Source organism: Ranitomeya imitator, chromosome 1 (genome assembly GCF_032444005.1).
Source record: "Ranitomeya imitator isolate aRanImi1 chromosome 1, aRanImi1.pri, whole genome shotgun sequence".
NCBI lineage: Eukaryota > Metazoa > Chordata > Amphibia > Anura > Dendrobatidae > Ranitomeya > Ranitomeya imitator.
In genome coordinates this window covers 377,884,819-377,904,427 of record NC_091282.1, presented here as the reverse complement: position 1 = coordinate 377,904,427, position 19,609 = coordinate 377,884,819, and the positions used below count along the sequence as shown (strand labels likewise).

General features: G+C 42.8%; 1 protein-coding gene across 3 annotated transcripts in view; it reads right to left on the bottom strand.

The window, feature by feature from the left end:
• Positions 1-10,572: 10,572 nt before the first annotated feature.
• IRF9 (interferon regulatory factor 9) overlaps positions 10,573-19,609 on the bottom strand; it is an 87,140-nt gene continuing 78,103 nt past the window's right edge. For all 3 annotated transcript variants that reach the window (XM_069761914.1, XM_069761930.1, XM_069761922.1), the window contains 3 exons: positions 16,726-17,088; positions 16,336-16,451; positions 10,573-12,480 (listed from right to left, as the gene is read on the bottom strand). In XM_069761914.1, the coding sequence (XP_069618015.1) occupies positions 12,328-12,480; positions 16,336-16,451; positions 16,726-17,088 (632 nt within the window). In that variant the 3' untranslated portion in view covers positions 10,573-12,327. The remainder of the gene's footprint in view (positions 12,481-16,335; positions 16,452-16,725; positions 17,089-19,609) is intronic.

Below are 19,609 nucleotides of genomic sequence, written 5' to 3'. Positions count from 1 at the left end.
ACAGAGTCATGTGAGGACTTATTTTTTGCCAGATTAGTTTACATTTTTATGAGTACAATTTCCGGTCACATAACATTTTTGATCGCTTTCTATTCCAATTTTAGGTAGGCAGAATTAACAAAAGCCAGCAATTCATTAATTGTTTTTTTTTGCCATTCACCCTGTGGAAAAAGTGATAAGGCAGCTTTATTCTTGAGAGTGATAACACATTTAATTTTTTATGTATGTTTTGTCTCTTCTACGCAATAAAAACAATTTTATTGAAAAAAATATTGTTTTTGCTTCGCTGAGAGCTATTGCTTTTTTATTTTGCCACTGATAGGAGCTGTATGGCAGCTTGTTTTTTTTTGCCGATCAAGATGACGTTTTCAGCAATACCATTTTTATTTATATTTGTCTTTTTGATCGCTATTTATTCCACTGTTTTTTCAGCGGTATAAGGAAAAAGCATCTTTTTTGCCACATTTGTTTTTTTTACGGCGTTCACTATAGGGGTTAACTATTGTGACAGCTGTACAGATCAAGTCACTCTGGACGCAGCGATGGCAAATGTGTGTACATTTTTGTTCTTTATTTTGTGCAGGTTTTTTTTTTCTAACTTCCTATTAACTTTTTTTTTTTATTTAGTCCCTCTATGGAACTTTAACTTTTATTAGTCTGATCACTGGTCTCATGCATTGCAATGCACCAGAACTGCAATGCACAAAACCTGTGATATTACACAGGCAGATTGCCTGTTAGGCTACTTTCATACTTACGTTGTTTAGAATCCGTCACAATGCGTTGTTTTGGGGAAAAAACGCATCCTGCAAATTTGCCCGCAGGATACGTTTTTTTCCCATTAGACTTGTATTACCGACAGATCGCGACGTGTGGCCACACGTTTCGCCCGTCGTGCACTGGTTGTGTGGGATTTTGGCGGCCCGTCGTCTGGAAAAACGTTCAAGGGAATGTTTTTCTGTGCGTTGTATCCTGTTATTCCGTCTGCCCTTACCTGGCAGGAAATCTCTCTGTCTCTTTCCTCCCAGGACTGCAGACGGAAATGTGAAAGGACACACTTCCGTCGGTACGTCGCGCCGACGCTTTGTGACGGCGACTACCGACGGAAATGTGAAAGTAGCCTTAAGACTGCCTACAGCTGGGTCTAACAGACCACCATACCTGGCACACTAGGAGATCATTGCTTGACTTCCTGGTGCCATGACAAACCATCGGCTCCACTATAATTTTGTCACAGGGGTGAGAGAGGGAGCCCACTCCCTCTCACAACCATCCAAATGTTGTGATCGCGGCATCTGGAGGATTAATCAACCAGGGGCAATGCTGGCACCGACTGGCTGTTACCGTATGAGCTTGGCTGTTATCTGAGCTGAGTTTCTGCGGTGATCATGGGAATGATGCAGATATTTCAGCACCTCCTTGCACAATCCTGCTGTGATCGGTCAGTCACATTGACTGACTGATCACAGCGATCTGAGTGCGAGGACTGATAAAATAAGTCCTGGCACCTTTTCCTGCGCTGCTCACCTGTCAGAGACCGTTTTAATTCATGAAAAGGACATTGCATGTTGTGATGAGGAAACTGACATCCACTCATGACGTGTTATGTCCGACATTCGTTGTTAAGGGGTTATATCACTTTTCTTTGTTTATCCTGTGTAATAAATTGTACAAAAATTTCTGGCTTATACAATCCCTCCAGGGACCTGTGTGACAAAACTTTAACTTTTTGAAAAGCCCTAAACTATGTCTAGAGTGATGAACTAAAAAGAACGTAAATGGAAAATATGCCACAAACAAGAAAAAAAAAGGTGCAAAGCACCAAAACCTCAGCTAAGAATACTGTTAAGCAAGTGTCCCGGATCCGTGCCTTGCATCGCTCTCCCCAGTCTCCTAGACTCTACTGTGCTCCACACCAGGCTTTGCGGCTGGCCTGGTTTGATCCCATGTGAGCACACACCTTTGTGTCTTGGTATTTCATTAACACTTCTGTGTTGTTGGACCTTGGTTTCCCACAAACCTCCACTTGCCTGTCCTTTCCTGACATTTTGCGCCTGCCTGTGGTTTCTTGATGTCTTCCACCTGCCTGTGGTTTCCTGACAAGCTACGACTACCTGCAGTTTCCTGACGTTCTTAGCCTGCCTGTGGTTTCCTGACATTCTATGCCAGCCTGAGGTTTCCTTTTCATGATGTTCTATGGCTGTCTGTGGTTTCTTGATGTCCTCCGCCTGCCTGTAGTTTTCTGACATCCTCTGCCTGCAGTTTTCTGATGTCCTCCATCTACCTGCGGTTTCCAGACATCCTTTGCCTTCCTATAGGTTCCTGACATTCCCCACCCATCTGTGTGTGGTCTCCTGTCCCTTGGCTATCTACAGTTATATGAAAAAGTTTGGGCACCCCTATTAATCTTAAGCTTAATGTTTTATAAAAATAGTTTTTTTTTGCAACAGCTATTTCAGTTTCATATATCTAATAACTGTTAGACACAGTAATGTTTCTGCCTTGAAATGAAGTTTATTGTACTAACAGAAAATGTGCAATCTGCATTCAAACAAAATTTGACAGGTGCATAAGTATGGGCACCCTTATCATTTTCTTGTTTTAAATACTCCTACCTACTTTTTACTGACTTACTAAAGCACTTTTTTTGGTTTTCTAACCTCATTGAGCTTTGAACTTCATAGCCAGGTGTATGCAATCATGACAAAAGCTACTTAAAGTGGCCACTTGCAAGTTGTTCTCCTGTTTGAATCTCCTCTGAAGAGTGGCATCATGGGCTCCTCAAAACAACTGTCCAATGATCTGAAAACAAAGATTATTCAACATAGTTGTTCAGGGGAAGGATACAAAAAGCTGTCTCGGAGATTTAACCTGTCAATTTCCACTGTGAGGAACATAGTAAGGAAATGGAAGAACACAGGTACAGTTCTTGTTAAGGCCAGAAGTAGCAGGCCAAGAAAAACATCAGAAAGGCAGAGAAGAAGAATGGTGAGATCAGTCAAGGACAATCCTCAGACCACCTCCAGGGAGCTGCAGCATCAACTTGCTGCAGATGGTGTCACTGTGCATCGGTCAACTATACAACACACTTTGCACAAGGAGAAGCTGTATGGGAGAGTGATGCGAAAGAAGCCGTTTCTGCAAGCACGCCACACACAGAGTCGGCTGAGGTATGCAAAAGCACATTTGGAGAAGCCAATTTCTTTTTGGAAGAAGGTCCTGTGGACTGATGAAACCAAGATTGAGTTGTTTGGTCATACAAAAAGGCGTTATACATGGCGACACAGCATTCCAAGAAAAACACTTGCTACCCACAGTAAAATTTGGTGGAGGTTTCATCATGCTTTGGGGCTGTGTGGCCAATGCCGGCATCGGAAATCTTGTTAAAGTTGAGGGACGCATGGATTCCTCTCAGTATCAGCAGATTCTTGACAATAATGTTCATGAATCAGTGACAAAGTTGAAGTTACGCAGGGGATAGATCTTTCAGCAAGACAATGATCCAAAACACCGCTCCAAATCTACTCAGGCATTCATGCAGAAGAACAATTACACTGTTCTGGAATGGCCATCCCAGTCCCCAGACCTGAATATCATTGAACATCTGTGGGATCATTTGAAGAGGGCTGTCCATGCTCGGCGACCATCAAACTTAACTGAACCTAAATTGTTTTGTAAAGAGGAAGGGTCAAAAATACCTTAATCCAGGAACTCATTAAAAGCTACAGGAAGCGACTAGAGGCTGTTATTTTTGCAAAAGGAGGATCTGCTAAATATTAATGTCACTTTTCTGGTGGGGTGCCCATACTTATGCACCTGTCAAATTTTGTTTGAATGCAGATTGCACATTTTCTGTTAGTACAATAAACCTCATTTCAAGGCAGAAATATTACTCTGTCCAACAGTTATTTGATATATGAAACTGAAAAAGCTGTTGCAAAAAACAATTTTAATAAAAGATTAAGCTTAAGATTAATAGGGGTGCCCAAACTTTTTCATATAACTGTATGTCCTGTGTGCTCTGCCTTCCTGCTCTGCTGACGCCTGAGGTCCGTGTACCCACCTGGACTTGGAAGATCCAACTCATCTGGTGAGTCTAACAAAGCAATGAACTGCGCTTGAAGTTTATAAAACCATTAACCCTTGTGGGCAACATGGTGGCTCAGTGTTTAGCTCTGTAGCCTTGCAACATCGGAATCCAGGGTTCCAATCCCACCAAGGAAAACATCAAAAAGGTGTTTGTATGTTTTCACCGAGTTTGTATGGGTGTTCTCCTGGTACTCTGGTTTCCTGCTAAACTCCAAAGACATGCTAATAGGGAATTTAGATTGTGAGCCCCAATGAGGACAGGGATGATTAGGTCTGTAAAGTGCTGTGGAATTAATGGAGCTGTGTAAGTGGGTAAAATAATAATAATAAAAAAAGTTCTAAGCCCTGCCCGTCAACTGACCGCCAGCCAAACATCCTGGGATGACCCCGTGGTTGGCTGATTCTCCAGTGCTCCCGGAAGTAGCTTACCACGCTGGTCTTTTTAAACCCTCTCTACACGAGTGTCCTCACTCTTTTTACTCTGCTCTTGGCTGTAAGCACGCCATGCATGCCGATTTATCTTGTGACAGGTAATCCCTCTTTGATGTCTGTCTGTGATTCATTGTGTTTTCTGATAGCTTTTCTGTTGTGAATTCTGTGGCCAAGCTCCCTCCTGTGGTCGTGAGTGGTACTTCGGCTGGTTCTGTCTATGAGCTTCCTTTGGTGGATGAGAGTGGTACTGCGGCTTCTGAGTTTCCTTCCTCAGGTGATGAGGTTAAGTCGTTAGGTGCTGCTCTATTTAACTCCACCTGGTGCTTTGATCCTGGCCTCCAGTCAATGTTCTAGTATTGGTCTTGCTTCCTCCTGGATCGTTCCTGTGGCCTGTCTATCCTGCATAAGCTAAGTTCTGCTTGTGTTACTTTTGTTTGCTATATTTTTCTGTCCAGCTTGCTTAATTGGTTTTTCTTGCTTGCTGGAAGCTCTGAGACGCAGAGGGAGCACCTCCGTACCGTTAGTCGGTACGGAGGGTCTTTTTGCCCCTCTGCGTGGTTGTTTGTAGGTTTTTGTGTTGACCGCAAAGCTATCTTTCCTATCCTCGGTCTATTCAGTAAGTCGGGCCTCACTTTGCTAAATCTATTTCATCTCTGTGTTTGTATTTTCATCTTTACTCACAGTCATTATATGTGGGGGGCTGCCTTTTCCTTTGGGGAATTTCTCTGAGGCAAGGTAGGCTTATTTTTCTATCTTCAGGGCTAGTTAGTTTCTCAGGCTGTGCCGAGTTGCATAGGGAGCGTTAGGCGCAATCCACGGCTACCTCTAGTGTGGTGTGATAGGATTAGGGATTGCGGTCAGCAGTTTCCATGTCTCAGAGCTTGTCCTATGTTTTTGGTAATTGTCAGGTCACTTTGTGTGCTCTGAACTTCAAGGTCCATTGTGGTTCTGAATTACCTGTTCATAACACTTTTCCTGCTATTTTTCACTTGATTTACATGATCTGCTTTGTTAGTTTTATTCATTCTTTCTTTTCTTGTGCCTTTGCTCTGATCTTCCGTTCCTGGGTCTTTGTGGATGTTTCTATATGCTATAACCTTTCAGGGACTGCAAATGTTCTTTTGGCAGATATTTACCGTATATACTCTAGTCTAAGCCGGGATTTTCAGCCCATTTTTTGGGGGTGAAAGTCCCCCTCTCGGCTTCTACTTGAGTCATACCCAGGGGTCGGCAGAGGAGGGGGAGGGGGAGCGGGGGCTGACTAATTATACTCACCTGCTCCTGGCGCGGTCCCTGCTTCCCGGTGCCAGCAGCTTCTTCCTGTACTGATCGGTCACATGGTACCACTCATTACAGTAATGAATATGCAGCTCCACCTCTCATAGGGGTGGAGCCGCATATTCATTACTGTAATGAGCGGTAATGGTGACCGCTCAGTAGAGGAAGAAGCAGCAGCGCCGGGGAAGCAGGGACTGCACCGCATCAGGAGCAGGTGAGTATAACGGGGAGGGGAGCGCTGCGCAATATTCACCTGCTCCTTGTTCCAGCTGCCGCTCTGTCTTCAGGGTCTTCTGCAGTGACGCTCAGGTCAGAGGGCGCGGTGAGGTGGTTAGTGCGCGCCCTCTGCCTGAACATCACTGCAGAAGACGCTGAAGACAGAGCGGCAGGTGAATATTGCGCAGCGCTGCCCTCCCCGTTATACTCACCTGCTCCTGGTGCGGTGCAGTCCCTGCTTCCCCGGCGCTGCTGCTTCTTCCTCTACTGAGCGGTCACCATTACAGTAATGAATATGCGGCTCCACCCCTATGAGAGGTGGAGCTGCATATTCATTACTGTAATGAGCGGTACCATGTGACCGCTCAGTACAGGAAGAAGCTGCTGGCACCGGGAAGCAGGCGAGTATAATTAGTCAGCCCCCGCTCCCCCTCCCCTGCCGACCCCTGGGTATGACTCGAGTATAAGCAGAGAGGGGGACTTTCAGCCCCAAAAAATGGGCTGAAAATTGTTTTTATCGCAGCAACAGCAAATGGGGCAAGTGTCTGTGTGGCGCATCTTCTGGGGCCATAACGTTTGTGCAGCACTATATGCAGCAAGTGTCTGTATAGAGCATCTTATGGGGCCATAACGTTTGTGTAGCACTATAATGGGGCAAGTGTCTGTATAGAGTATCTTATGGGGCCACAACGTTTGTGCAGCACTATAATGGGGCAAGTGTCTGTATAGAGCATCTTATGGGGCCATAACGTTTGTGCAGCACTATAATGGGGCAAGTGTCTGTATATAGCCTCTTATGGGGCCATAACGTTTGTGCAGCACTATATGGGGCAAGTGTCTTTATAGGGGCATAATCAACGTTTGTGCAGCACTATATGGGGCAAATATCTTTATGGAGCATCTTATAGGGCCATAATTAACGTTTGTGGAGCATTACGGTATATGGGGCAAGTGTCTGTATGGAGCATCTTATGGGGCCATAATTAAGGTTTGTGCAGCATTATATTGGGCAAATTGTCTATGAAGCATCTTATGGGGCCATTATTAACCTTTATGCAGGATTATATGGGGCATATTTTAGTATGAAGCATCTTATGGGGCCATCATAAATTTTATTGATCATTATATGGGGCTCCTGATTCAATATGGATATTCAAAAACACAACCTACTGATGTCTCAATTAATTTTACTTTTATTGGTATCTATTTTTACTTTTGACATTTACCGGTAGCTGCTGCATTTCCCGCCCTAGGCTTATACTCGAGTCATTAAGTTTTTTTGTGGCAAAATTAGGGGGGTTGGCTTATACTCGAGTATATACGGTACTTTAGCAATGTGAGTTTTGATGTTGACCTCATTGGCTTAAAAAATGTTTGTGCACTTTATCTAACAACCCGTGGTTTAACCCTTATCCGGCTGAATAGGTACAATTGTAACTATTCCGTTTTAAAATTGCAATAACTTTTTTTTGAAAAGACGTAGAGGGCTGAAATTTCGTGACATCTCTACATTTTTGGTCCAGAATATATTGGCCAAATTTCAATAAAATATCTCCACCCGCTTCCGAGATAAGGGGTCGAGATCTTTTTGCATCCATAACAAGCTGCATAGGTACAAATGTACCTCATATATTTTGAATGAAGATAATGCAAGGGAAAAAGCATACATTTTTTTTTAATGATAATGCTATTTAACTATTATAAACAAGTAAAAAACTGTTCATTTACATTATAAAAGAAAATGTAAGAAACTTTTTTTTATTGATTTTCTTTGCAAGTAATGCATGTTGGCTTTGCTACAGAGTGTTCATCGCAAATGGGTTTCACACAAACCACACAAGACTTTCTAGTCTTGCGTTGTTTTCGCCTCAGGTCTCTGCAGACATAGCAACTACCAACAACAGGGGAGGGTCCACGACTACCATGAGGTATTTTGGGGCCAGCTGCTGGCTGCGATGCTACCACAATGCATCGTCCAAGCACCATTTCTACTGCACCTCGAAGAAAATGGTTTCTCATTATCATTTTGTTTGTACTACGATCTTCAATTGCAATCATACACAGCTGATTTGCGAGATCTTTCAGGAACTTTCTTCGTTGATCCTTTGCCCTGAAGCTTGGATTGTGTTCTCTGTAGATGATGTAGGATGCTAACCCACTGACATCAATCATATTGTAGAAAAATGCCAAAGTCCAACGTGATGTTCGTCGTTTCACAGTGTACTCTCCCAACATTTTATCCATAACATCAACGCCACCTTTTGTTATGTTGTAGTATTTTATTATCTCTGGCTTGGCTGCTAGTGTCTCTTCAACTTCTCCCGTCATGTGCATAGATGATAGAAGCACGACTGATTTGTTCTTCTTTGGTACATATGAACAGACTGTTGCATCATGATTGTAGGCAAAATTTGTCGAGTATACAGGCCTTTCTTTGGCAGGCTGCATGTTGTTAGGTAGGAACCTTTTGTTTTTTCTCACTGTACCAACTAGTGTCATGTTCCAGGAGTTCAATACCTTAGCTAGTTCCATGGTTGTAAAGAAGTTATCGGTGGTGACATTTCTTCCAGAGCCTTTATACGAGCTCACTAGGTCCAATACTGTTCGTTCTCCAATGTTTACTTGTCGAGGACCATCAGTTGGTTTCCCAGTGTAGAGCTGACCTTGTAAAGGGTAGGCATTTGATGAGTCACAAGCCCAGAAAATCTTTATGCCATATTTAGCTGGTTTTGAAGGTATATACTGGGTAAATTTAGTATGACCTCTAAATGGAAATAATTGCTCGTCGACGGTGATACAATGATATGGCTTGTAGGCTCTCTCCAGATTACTGTTCAGCATTGTCCAGATGTCCCGTATTGGTGCAGCTTTATCTGTTTGCACACGTTCTGCACGTGTATTTTCGTTGTCAAACCTGATAAATCTGAGTATCATCTTGAAGCGGTCACGAGACATGGCTGCACGTATAAGAGGCAGAGCAGCAACATTCCACATTTCCTCCAGATTCTCTTTGTTGGCTCTGTGCACACCAGCAGCAATCAGTATGCCCAAAAATGCATGAAGTTCAGTTTCAGTAAATTGCTTGAATGTTTTTTGTGGTGGCCGTTTGGAAGAATCAGGAAAACGTTGTACCAGTTCGTTGTTGTAAGCATCACAAACTCTCTTGGCCTTTCGATTCGTTTCCCGTAATATGATGTCACACATCTCGGGAGTCATGATAGACTTGAATAGCTCTTTTGCTGTATATAGGTTGCTGATTGCTGCAGGGCCACCTCTTTGTCGTAGGACATTACGAGATTTTGTTTGTGCATTTGGCAGTGGATTACTGCACCATTGAGTTTCATCCTTAGCAGTCCAAATGTCGCCTGCACTTTGAGGCACAGAATCATCCTCAACACTTTCGTCTGATTCGTATTCATTTTCATGCTCTATGACCATTTCTTGTTCAATGTCTGAATCTTCTTCAGTAACATCCACTTGTGGTACATAGTTTTCATCATCAGATGGAACATATGGTTCATCCTCATGCTCAGAATCAGATTCTTCTAGCATTCGCATTATTTCGTCAGACGTAAATCTGTAAATATGAAAAAATGTAAAATAAATAATTTTCCGAAATACTACATTATTGGCTTTTCACAAAATTATACTAACCTGCAAACACGTTTTCTTGGATTATGGCGGAAACTAGATCCAGCATTACTATCACTCATGATGACTTGCTAGATGAATTTTGGCTTCGTATTTTGTGCTGAATATAAATAAAACATCGTAAAACAATATGTAGATACTAATTATTATCCATTTTTCGTATAAAAATTATACCTATAGTGATAAGTTTCATACAAAATATATGTAAGCCAAGTCCAGGCTGAAAGACAATTTGACTGTTCTGTCCCCACATAATGAGAATAAAGGTATAACTGGCTGTTAGATGCTGTGAGACTTTCCTACCTTCGTTTCCAAGAAATTGAAGACTTCACAAGCCTAGAAATGTGTGCTCACAGCAATGAGATGAACAGCAAAATGGCTAATGAGAGGAGGGAGGCAGGAAGACAAGTAGAAGCCACTCCCAGTTTGAATTAACTTAATTGACAGCAACATAAGTGACCAGTAACAACACTGAACAATAGATATCAGCATAACATTTGTAGCTGAATGAACTTTAGTTTCTGAAACCAAGTAAAGTCTTCCCACAGTGGAGGTATATGTGAAGGTACAATTGTACCTATGCAGCCTGTTAAGGTTGTAAAATTATGCAGCCTGACAAGGGTTAAGAATATTTACATTATTGTTATTTGGTACCCTTGAATAACATATTTTGATGTAAAGGTAGCTACATCCTTTATTTTATAATATATGATATACAGATCTTGTATTAAAACCTGTTTTTCGCACAGAAGTCTTATGCTTCAGTTTATTTGTGCATATTTATTTATTTTCTTTTATATTGATTTGTTTATAGACATCCTTGATAAAGGCCTGAGAGCCGAAACGTCGGAAATTTTGTCTTGTCATATATCGGCTGTAAACTAAGAAAGTGTGAGAAAACATATCTACTATTTCCTTTTAGAATTTATTTATAGACTTGTGTGTTAAAGGTTTACAATGTGTGGAGTCAGGCCACCATCACAATGACATAGCAATATAACTATTATATTACAAAATAGTATTAACAGTTTTGAAATTTTTATGCTTAACAATTCCCTATATATTTTTCATCACAAATACCAAAAAGTTAATATAAAGCAAATTCTACTTTATGTGTAGTGGTCATCAATATAAACATAGTTCGTCACAAGAAACAGTCAAAAGACATATAAACACGTGGTCAAAATTGTTGTTTAAGGACAGTAAAACCCACAATGGTCACAGAAATAACTTGAATCTGACAAAACTAATAATAAAAAATCTATGAAAATGAACAAATGAAAGTCTGACTTTCATTTGTTTATTTTCATAGATTTTTTTTATTTATTATTACTTTTGTCAGATTCAAGTTATTTCTGTGACCATTGTAGTTTTGTCATTAAACGAGGGCTACCAACAATTTTGACCACGTGTGTAGCATACAGTGTTTCATAGTTATGATGACTGAATAGACAAATATATTGTGTACTTATTGGTAATAAATGATAATGGTATAAAAATTATTTAACAAAACTAATATGAACTCTAATATGTTGACCTGAAACCTACATAAAACAAAGATCACATATTCCAAACAGGAAGGTACAGAAGAGATGAAGTAATAACTGTAGTCTTAACTCAAGGGCTTAACTAGATTAGATTTAATATACTGCCAGAGCCCTTTAACTACTCTGGTTTAAAGGGAATCTGTCAGGTTTTTGCTACTTCAACTGAGATCAGGATAATGTAGGCAAAGAGACCTTGATTCCAGCCATGCATCACTTAGTTTATTGGATGCAGAGGTTATGACAAAATCAGGGTTCTCAGGGTGCGTGTCCACGGTCTGTAATGACGGAGCTTTGGACGGAGCGCAAAACTCGCTCCGCCCAAAGCACCGCCCCCTTCTGTACGTGTGGTGATTCTGGGTGAACACATCTGGAATCTCCGCACCCCATACATAGGGCCCTGTGATTTATCTTGCGGCGACGAAGCGTCACCGCAAGGTAAACAGACATGCTGGGTTCTAAAAAGACGCGCATGTCTGGAAATGAAGGGCCACCGGATGCGTGTTCGCACACATAGTGGAGACGGGATTTCATAAAATCCCCTCCACTGTGCTGTAACATCTGGACGCTGCGGGTTGAACGCTGTGGCTGTACGCAGCGTTCAATCCGCAGCTAATCCGGATGTAATCCTGAATGTGAACACATACCCTAAGATGTAGAATGCAGCACTACTGAGAAAGCTGCCCCGCCTACACCAGGCTTTCTATGTACATCGTCTATTGACAGTGATGAGTTTATCACAAGAAGAGGCATAGTCAAACTAGCAAGCATGTGCCAGCTAGTAATATCAATGATAATGTCCCAGTAAATAAATCTTCAATGTACATAAACAGCACACAGATGAAAAATGACACCTTGCTAAATTCAACTTTTCAAATTTTAATCCCTATCTCATGCTGTCCTCAAATTACATAGCAAAAACCCGATGACGGATTCTCTTCAAGCAAAGTGACTTGTTTGAAACCTCTCTAGTTCCTATATTTAGACTCACAATGAAATTGCTTACATACTAATCTAAGCTTTATCTACATCTGAACACGTCTAAATAAAATATATACAAATGGTACTAATCCTGGATCAAGGGAAAGATAATATGCAATATAAGGGCACAACCAAATTATGAAAATTCAGGTATACTATCCAATGTAGTTACTGGTAACAGAGTAATGAGATATGGGGAAGAGGAATTCTGCATCTGTTCATCTGGAAACTGAAAGAGACTCTCGGTTGTTGCTTGACGAACCATCTCAGAGGCCAAGACTTGCTCTATCTGTAGGGAGAATAGAGATTAGTCACTTCACGTGAAGCGAAATATATCGCTAAAAAAAAGGAACACAAACAACACACTAACTCCAAGTCAATCAAATGTCTGTGAACTCAACTTGTTCAGTTATGAAGCAACACTGAGTGTGAATCAATTTCTCCTGCTGTTGTGCAAATGGAACAGACAACAGGTAGAAATGATAGGCAACTAGCAGACAACTGCTACAAAGAAGTGGTTCTGCAAGTGGTACCAAAGACCATTTATCTGTTCTCATCCTTTTTGGCTTTTGTTTTGGTTAATTTTGCATTCTGTCATTGCTCTCACCCCTAGAGGTACTGTACAGTACCATGAGGAGGTGTTTACAACTCACAGAAGTTGCTCAGGTAGTGCAGTTCATCCAGGATGTCATATCAGTGCAAGCTGTGGCAAGAAGGGTAGCTGTGTCTGTCAGCATAGTGTCCAGTCCAGAGCATGGAGCAGATACTAGAAGACAGGCTATTACATGAAGAGACGTGGAGGAAGCCGTAGGAGGGCAACAACCCAGCAGCAGGACCGCTACCTCCTCCTTTGTGCAAATAGGAACAGGATGAGCAGTGTCCGAGCCTTACAAAATGACCTCTAGTAGGCCACTAACATCCATTTGTCTGCTCAAAATGTCAGAAACAGACTACATGAAAGGTGTATGAGGTCCCGACATCCACAAGTGGGTGTTGTGCTTACAGTCTAACACCATGCAGGGTGATTGGCATTTGCCAGAGAACACCAAGATTGGCAGATGCGACATTGGCTCCCTGTACTCTTCACGGATGAGAACTGATTCATACTGAGCACATGTGACAGACTTGACAGAGTCTGGAGATGCCGTGGAGAATGCTCTGCTGCCTGCAACATCCTCCAGCATGACTGGTTTGGCAGTGGGTCAGTAATGGAGTGGGGAGTGTGGGATAAAGCTACCTAAGTGGGTTGGGGAAACTCTCTTGGCAATGGGATTAAAGCACTCAGGCACGGTTTCTCCACATAAACAGTCTATCCGGTTTATTAAACATCATAAACCGTGTCACAAACGGTTCATTATTTACATCAACGGCATTAACCACCGACAGACTGTTCCAATGGCAGATACGCCTCTGCCCGTGACCCCCTTTATCTGGAGCAGGAGCTCCAGCTCCACACACTGACTCCTGTCAGTCCTGGTTCCCAGGGAAAAGCTGCCTCACTGGGATCACCGTCCTTGTGACCAGGACACCTCCAATAGTTCAGACCCGCAGTAGGAACTGTAGCTTCCCCAACACAGTAGCCATGCCAGGCTCTGCAGATACGGCCTCTCCGTGCGCTATTCAGGAAGTCCAGTCCCAGGCACTTCCAACACACAGGCCCTCAGTCCATGGTCTCACCATGTGCTTCCAGGAATCCAGTCCACTCCAGGACATTCCAACACACTGACCATTCAGTCCATAGCCCCAGCAGGTGCTTCCAGGAATCCAGTCCACTCCATGACATTCCAACACACAGGCTATACAGGAACTCACTCTCTGAACATGTGATCCAAACCCTGGTCAAATTATGTAGTTGTAACCACTCCCAAAGGTGGGAGGTGTGTGTGGCTAGTTCGACCCACCCAGCTCTCAAACTAGCCCTGTAAGCCTCCCTTTCTAAAATTTACAAATACTAGTGGGACTACAGGTCCGAGAACAACAACACTACAGGCTGACAGCGCAGACTCCCTCTGCGACACATACCGGCCATTTACAATCATGCCGGACACTGTTTCATTATCATTACAAATACACCTCCATGTGTATCCTGAGGAGCACATACAGCGCCCCCTGGTTGTAACATGGGTCACTGCACCACAGGAGGCATTTGTTTGGAGGGCCGCACAGCCCTCCATGTACTAGCCATAGGTACCCTGACTGCCATTAGGTACTGGCATGAGATCCTCAGACCCAATGTAAGACCATATACAGGTGCAGTAGGAACTGGATTCCTTTGGATGCATGACAATGCTAAGCCTCTTGTAGCTGAAGTATGTCAGCAGTTTCTGCATCATGGAGGCATTGATGCTATAGACTGGCCTGCCCGTTCCCCAGACCTGAATCCAATCGAGCATGTCTGGGACATCATGTCTTGTTCCATCCACGTTGCACCACAGACTGTTCAGGAGTTGACTGATGATTTAATCCAGATCTGGGAGGAGATCCCTCAGTTGTAGGGAGGTCATACAGGCACGCGGCGGCCACACACACTACTGAGCATCATTTCCTTTCCTTGAGGCATTTCCACTGATGTTGGATCAGCCTGTAATTTGATTTTCAACTTTGATTTGGGGTATCATTCCAAATCCAGACCCCCATGGGATATTAATTTTGATTGACATTAATAATTTTTATATTTTATTGTTCTCAAGGCATTCTACTATGTAATGAATAAAGATTTGCAACTAGAATATTTCATTCAGTGATATCTAGGATTTGGTATTTTAGTGTTCCCTTTATTTTTTTGGAGCAGTGTACATATGCATATTGTAAGGAAAAAAAATTAGTTAATAACATTGTATGAATATAGTGATGTAGAAATATAACATCTACTATATAATTGTCTAAGGGTCACTTCCGTCTGTTTGTCCTTCTGTCACGGATATTCGTTCACTGATTGGTCTTGCCAGCTGCCTGTCATGGCTGCCGCGACCAATCAGCGACGGGCACAGTCCGGAAGAAAATGGCCGCTCCTTACTCCCCGCAGTCACTGCCTGGCGCCCGCATACTCCCCTCCGGTCACCGCTAACACAGGGTTAATGCCGGCGGTAACGGACCGCGTTATACCGCGCGTAACTCACTCCGTTACCGCCGCTATTAACCCTGTGTCCCCAACTTTTTACTATTGACGCTGCCTATGCGGCATCAATAGTAAAAAATCTAATGTTAAAAATAATGAGAAAGAAAAAACTGCTATACTCACCCTCCATAGTCGCTCGCGCCTGCCACCATCTTCCGTTGCAGGTTCCGGTGGCAAAGATGGTATGGGAGAAGGACCTGCCATGACGTCATGGTCATGTGACCGCAACATCATCACAGGCCCTGCGCGAGAAGGACCTACCATGACGTCACGGTCATGTGACCGCGACGTCATCACAGGTCCTGCGCTTATACCAACCCTGGGACCGGAAGCTGCCGTGGACTACAAGGGGCCCTCGGAAAGGTGAGTATATGTTTATTTTTATTTTTTTAACCTGTGACAAACCTGGCTGGGCAATATACTACGTAGCTGGGCAATATACTATGTGACTGGCAAATATACTACGTGGCTCTGTGCTGTATACTACGTCACTGGACAATATACTACGTAACTGGGCAATATACTACGTAACTGGCCAATATACTACGTGGCTCTGTGCTGTATACTACGTCACTGGGCAATATAATACGTCACTGGGCAATATACTATGTGCCTGGGCAATATACTACGTCAGTGGGAAATATACGTGTCTGGGCAATATACTACGTCAGTGGGAAATATACGTGTCTGGGCAATATACTACGTGACTGTGCAATATACTACGTGGCTGGGCAATATACTACGTGGCTGGAAAATATACTACGTGACTGTGCAATATACTACGTGGCTGGGCAATATACTACGTGGCTGGGCAATATACTACGTGGCTGGGCAATATACTACGTGGCTGGGCAATATACTACGTGGCTGGGCAATATACTACGTGGCTGGGCAATATACCACGTGACTGGGCAATATACTACGTGAGCTGTGCAATATACTACGTGGACATGCATATTCTAGAATACCCGATGCGTTAGAATCGGGCCACCATCTAGTGACATTCATAAACTTAAGTTTCCTCACCTTTGCTATGATAAGCTTGTCTGTAGTATGGCCATGTTCTGAAAATTCCTCCCCAAAACATAAAGTGACCTGGCAATCAGGTGGAGTCCCTCCTTGTGCTTTATACGTTTCCAAATCTGAAAGAAATATAACATACAGGGAATGTCATAAAATAGTGCAGCAGTGGATGATTTGCCAATAGCAGCCATCATTTTCATAGTTTTCAGTCCGTTTTCACATTATTATTATTAGGAAAATAGCAATGACTTGCATGGACAACATTTCAACTTTTCCCTTTCAGTAGCATTACTAACACTTCCCTATAGAAAGAAACAGAAGGACCCATTCTAAATGTCATACAGAATATGTCCTAAGACAATCAGAAGTGGATCTAGCAGCTCAGACACTTACCTCTCAAGAACTTGCGAGTGTCAAACAGTTTTACGAGGGCATCTCTTTCCAGTTTGTTGATCACTTCATCAGAATTTGAAGGTCCAGTCCAGTAAATACGCCCTGAACATGATTTCTGACGCTGAGCAAAGATTCCATCAGTGTTACTAGCTAGCATGACACCAGATTGAAGAAAACTGAGTAATTCCTCTGTTCTTTCGCGTATGTCTGCCTGAAACTTGTCTCCTGGAGCAGGAAGAAGCACATGTTCCATTCCACTAAGACACTTTTCAAGAGGAGCCTTTGCTGATAATTTGCATTCTCCACTTTGAACCACCTTCTTTGACACTTCAATTCCACTATAAGTCAGTGTAATCCTCAAATCTGGAAAATAAATCAAGGAGAACATCACTATAGTTAGAAAACAGGCATTTGACATCAACGTAAGAAGTCTCACCTTACCCTGTATTACTGCTCCTTCCTTACAACCTTTGTATAACTCTGTGTGTGTAATATATATCTACTATATAATTGTCTAAGGGTCACTTCCGTCTGTCTGTCCTTCTGTCACGGTTATTCATTCGCTGATTGGTCTCGGCAGCTGCCTGTCATGGCTGCCGGGACCAATCAGCGACGGGCACAGTCCGATTAGTCCCTCCCCTACTCCCCTGCACTCACTGCCCTGCGCCCGCTCCATAATCCCCTCCACTCACCGCTCACACAGGGTTAATGGCAACAGTAACGGCCCGCGGTGTAACGCACCCCGTTACCGCTGCTATTAACCCTGTGTGTCCCCAACTATTTATGCTGCCTATGCAGCATCAATAGTAAAAATATGTCATGTTAAAAATAATAATAAAAAAAAACCTTCTATACTCACCATCCGCCGCCTTTTCCGCTCCTCGCGACGCTCCCGGGACCGCTCCATTGCAAGCGGCAGCTTCTGGTCCCAGGGCTGGTGTGCGACAAGGACCTGCCGTGACGTCACGGTCATGTGACCGCGACGTCATCACAGGTCCTGCTCATACCAGCCCTGGGACCGGAAGCTGACGCTTACAATGGGGCGATCCCGGGAGCGTCCTGTGGAGCGGGAAAGGCAGCGGATGGTGAGTATAGCAGGACTTCAACGGGCCTTCGGAAGGTGAGTATATGTTTTTTTTTTTTTTTAAAGTCTCTATACTACGTGGCTCTGTGCTGTATACTCAGTCGCTGTGCAATATACTATGTGGCTAGGCAATATACTACGTGCCTGGGCAATATACTACGTGGCTGGGCAATATACTACATGGCTGGGCAATATACTACGTCACTGGGCAATATACTACGTGGGCTGTGCAATATACTACGTGGCTGGGCAATATACTACGTGGACATGCATATTCTAGAATACCCGATGCGTTAGAATCGGGCCACCATCTAGTGTGTGTATGTATGTATATATATATTATATATATATATATATATATATATATATATATATATATATATATATATATATACACACACTAGATGGTGGCCCGATATACTACTGGGCAATATACTACGTGGCTGGGCAATATACTACATGGCTGGGCAATATACTACGTCACTGGGCAATATACTACGTGGGCTGTGCATTATACTACGTGGCTGGGCAATATACTACGTGGACATGCATATTCTAGAATACCCGATGCGTTAGAATCGGGCCACCATCTAGTGTGTATATATATATATATTTATATACACACACTAGATGGTGGCCCGATTCTAACGCATCGGGTATTTATATATATATATATATATATATATATATATATATATATATATAATACCCGATGCGTTAGAATCGGGCCACCATCTAGTGTGTATATATATATATATATATATATACACACACTAGATGGTGGCCCGATTCTAACGCATCGGGTATTATATATATATATATATATATATATATATATATATATATATATATACACACACACATATATACACAGTCATGGCCAAAAGTTTTGAGAATGACAACAAAATTATATTTTCACATGATCTGCTGCCCTCTGGTTTTTATTAGTGTTTGTCTGATGTTTATATCACATACAGAAATATACTTGCAATCATATTATGAGTACGAATAGGTTATATTGACAGTTAGAATGAGTTAATGCAGCAAGTCAATATTTGCAGTGTTGACCCTTCTTCTTCAAGACCTCTGCAGTTCTCCCTGGCATGCTCTCAATCAACTTCTGGACCAAATCCTGACTGATAGCAGTCCATTCTTGCATAATCAATGCTTGCATTTTGCCAGAATTTGTTGGTTTTTGTTTGTCCACCCGTCTCTTGATGATTGACCACAAGTTCTCAATGGGATTAAGATCTGGGGAGTTTCCAGGCCATGAACCCAAAATCTCTATGTTTTGTTACATGAGCCATTTAGTTATCACCTTTGCTTTATGGCACGGTGCTCCATCATGCTGGAAAAGGCATTGTTGGGCGCCAAACTGCTCTTGGATGATTGGGAGAAGTTGCTCTTGGAGGACATTCTGGTACCATTCTTTATTCATGGCTGTGTTTTTAGGCAAGACTGTTAGTAAGCCGATTCCCTTGGCTGAGAAGCAACCCCACACATGAATGGTTTCAGGATGCTTTACAGTTGGCATGAGACAAGACTGGTGGTAGCGCTCACCTCTTCTTCTCCGAATAAGCTGTTTTCCAGATGTCCCAAACAATCAAAAAGGGGATTCATCAGAGAAAATGACTTTGCCCCAGTCCTCAGCAGTCCACTCCCTGTACCTTTTGCAGAATATCAGTCGGTCCCTGATGTTTTTTCTTGAGAGAAGTGGCTTCTTTGCTGCCCTCCTTGAAACCAGGCCTTGCTCAAAGAGTCTCCACCTCACAGTGCGTGCAGAAGCACTCACACCAGCCT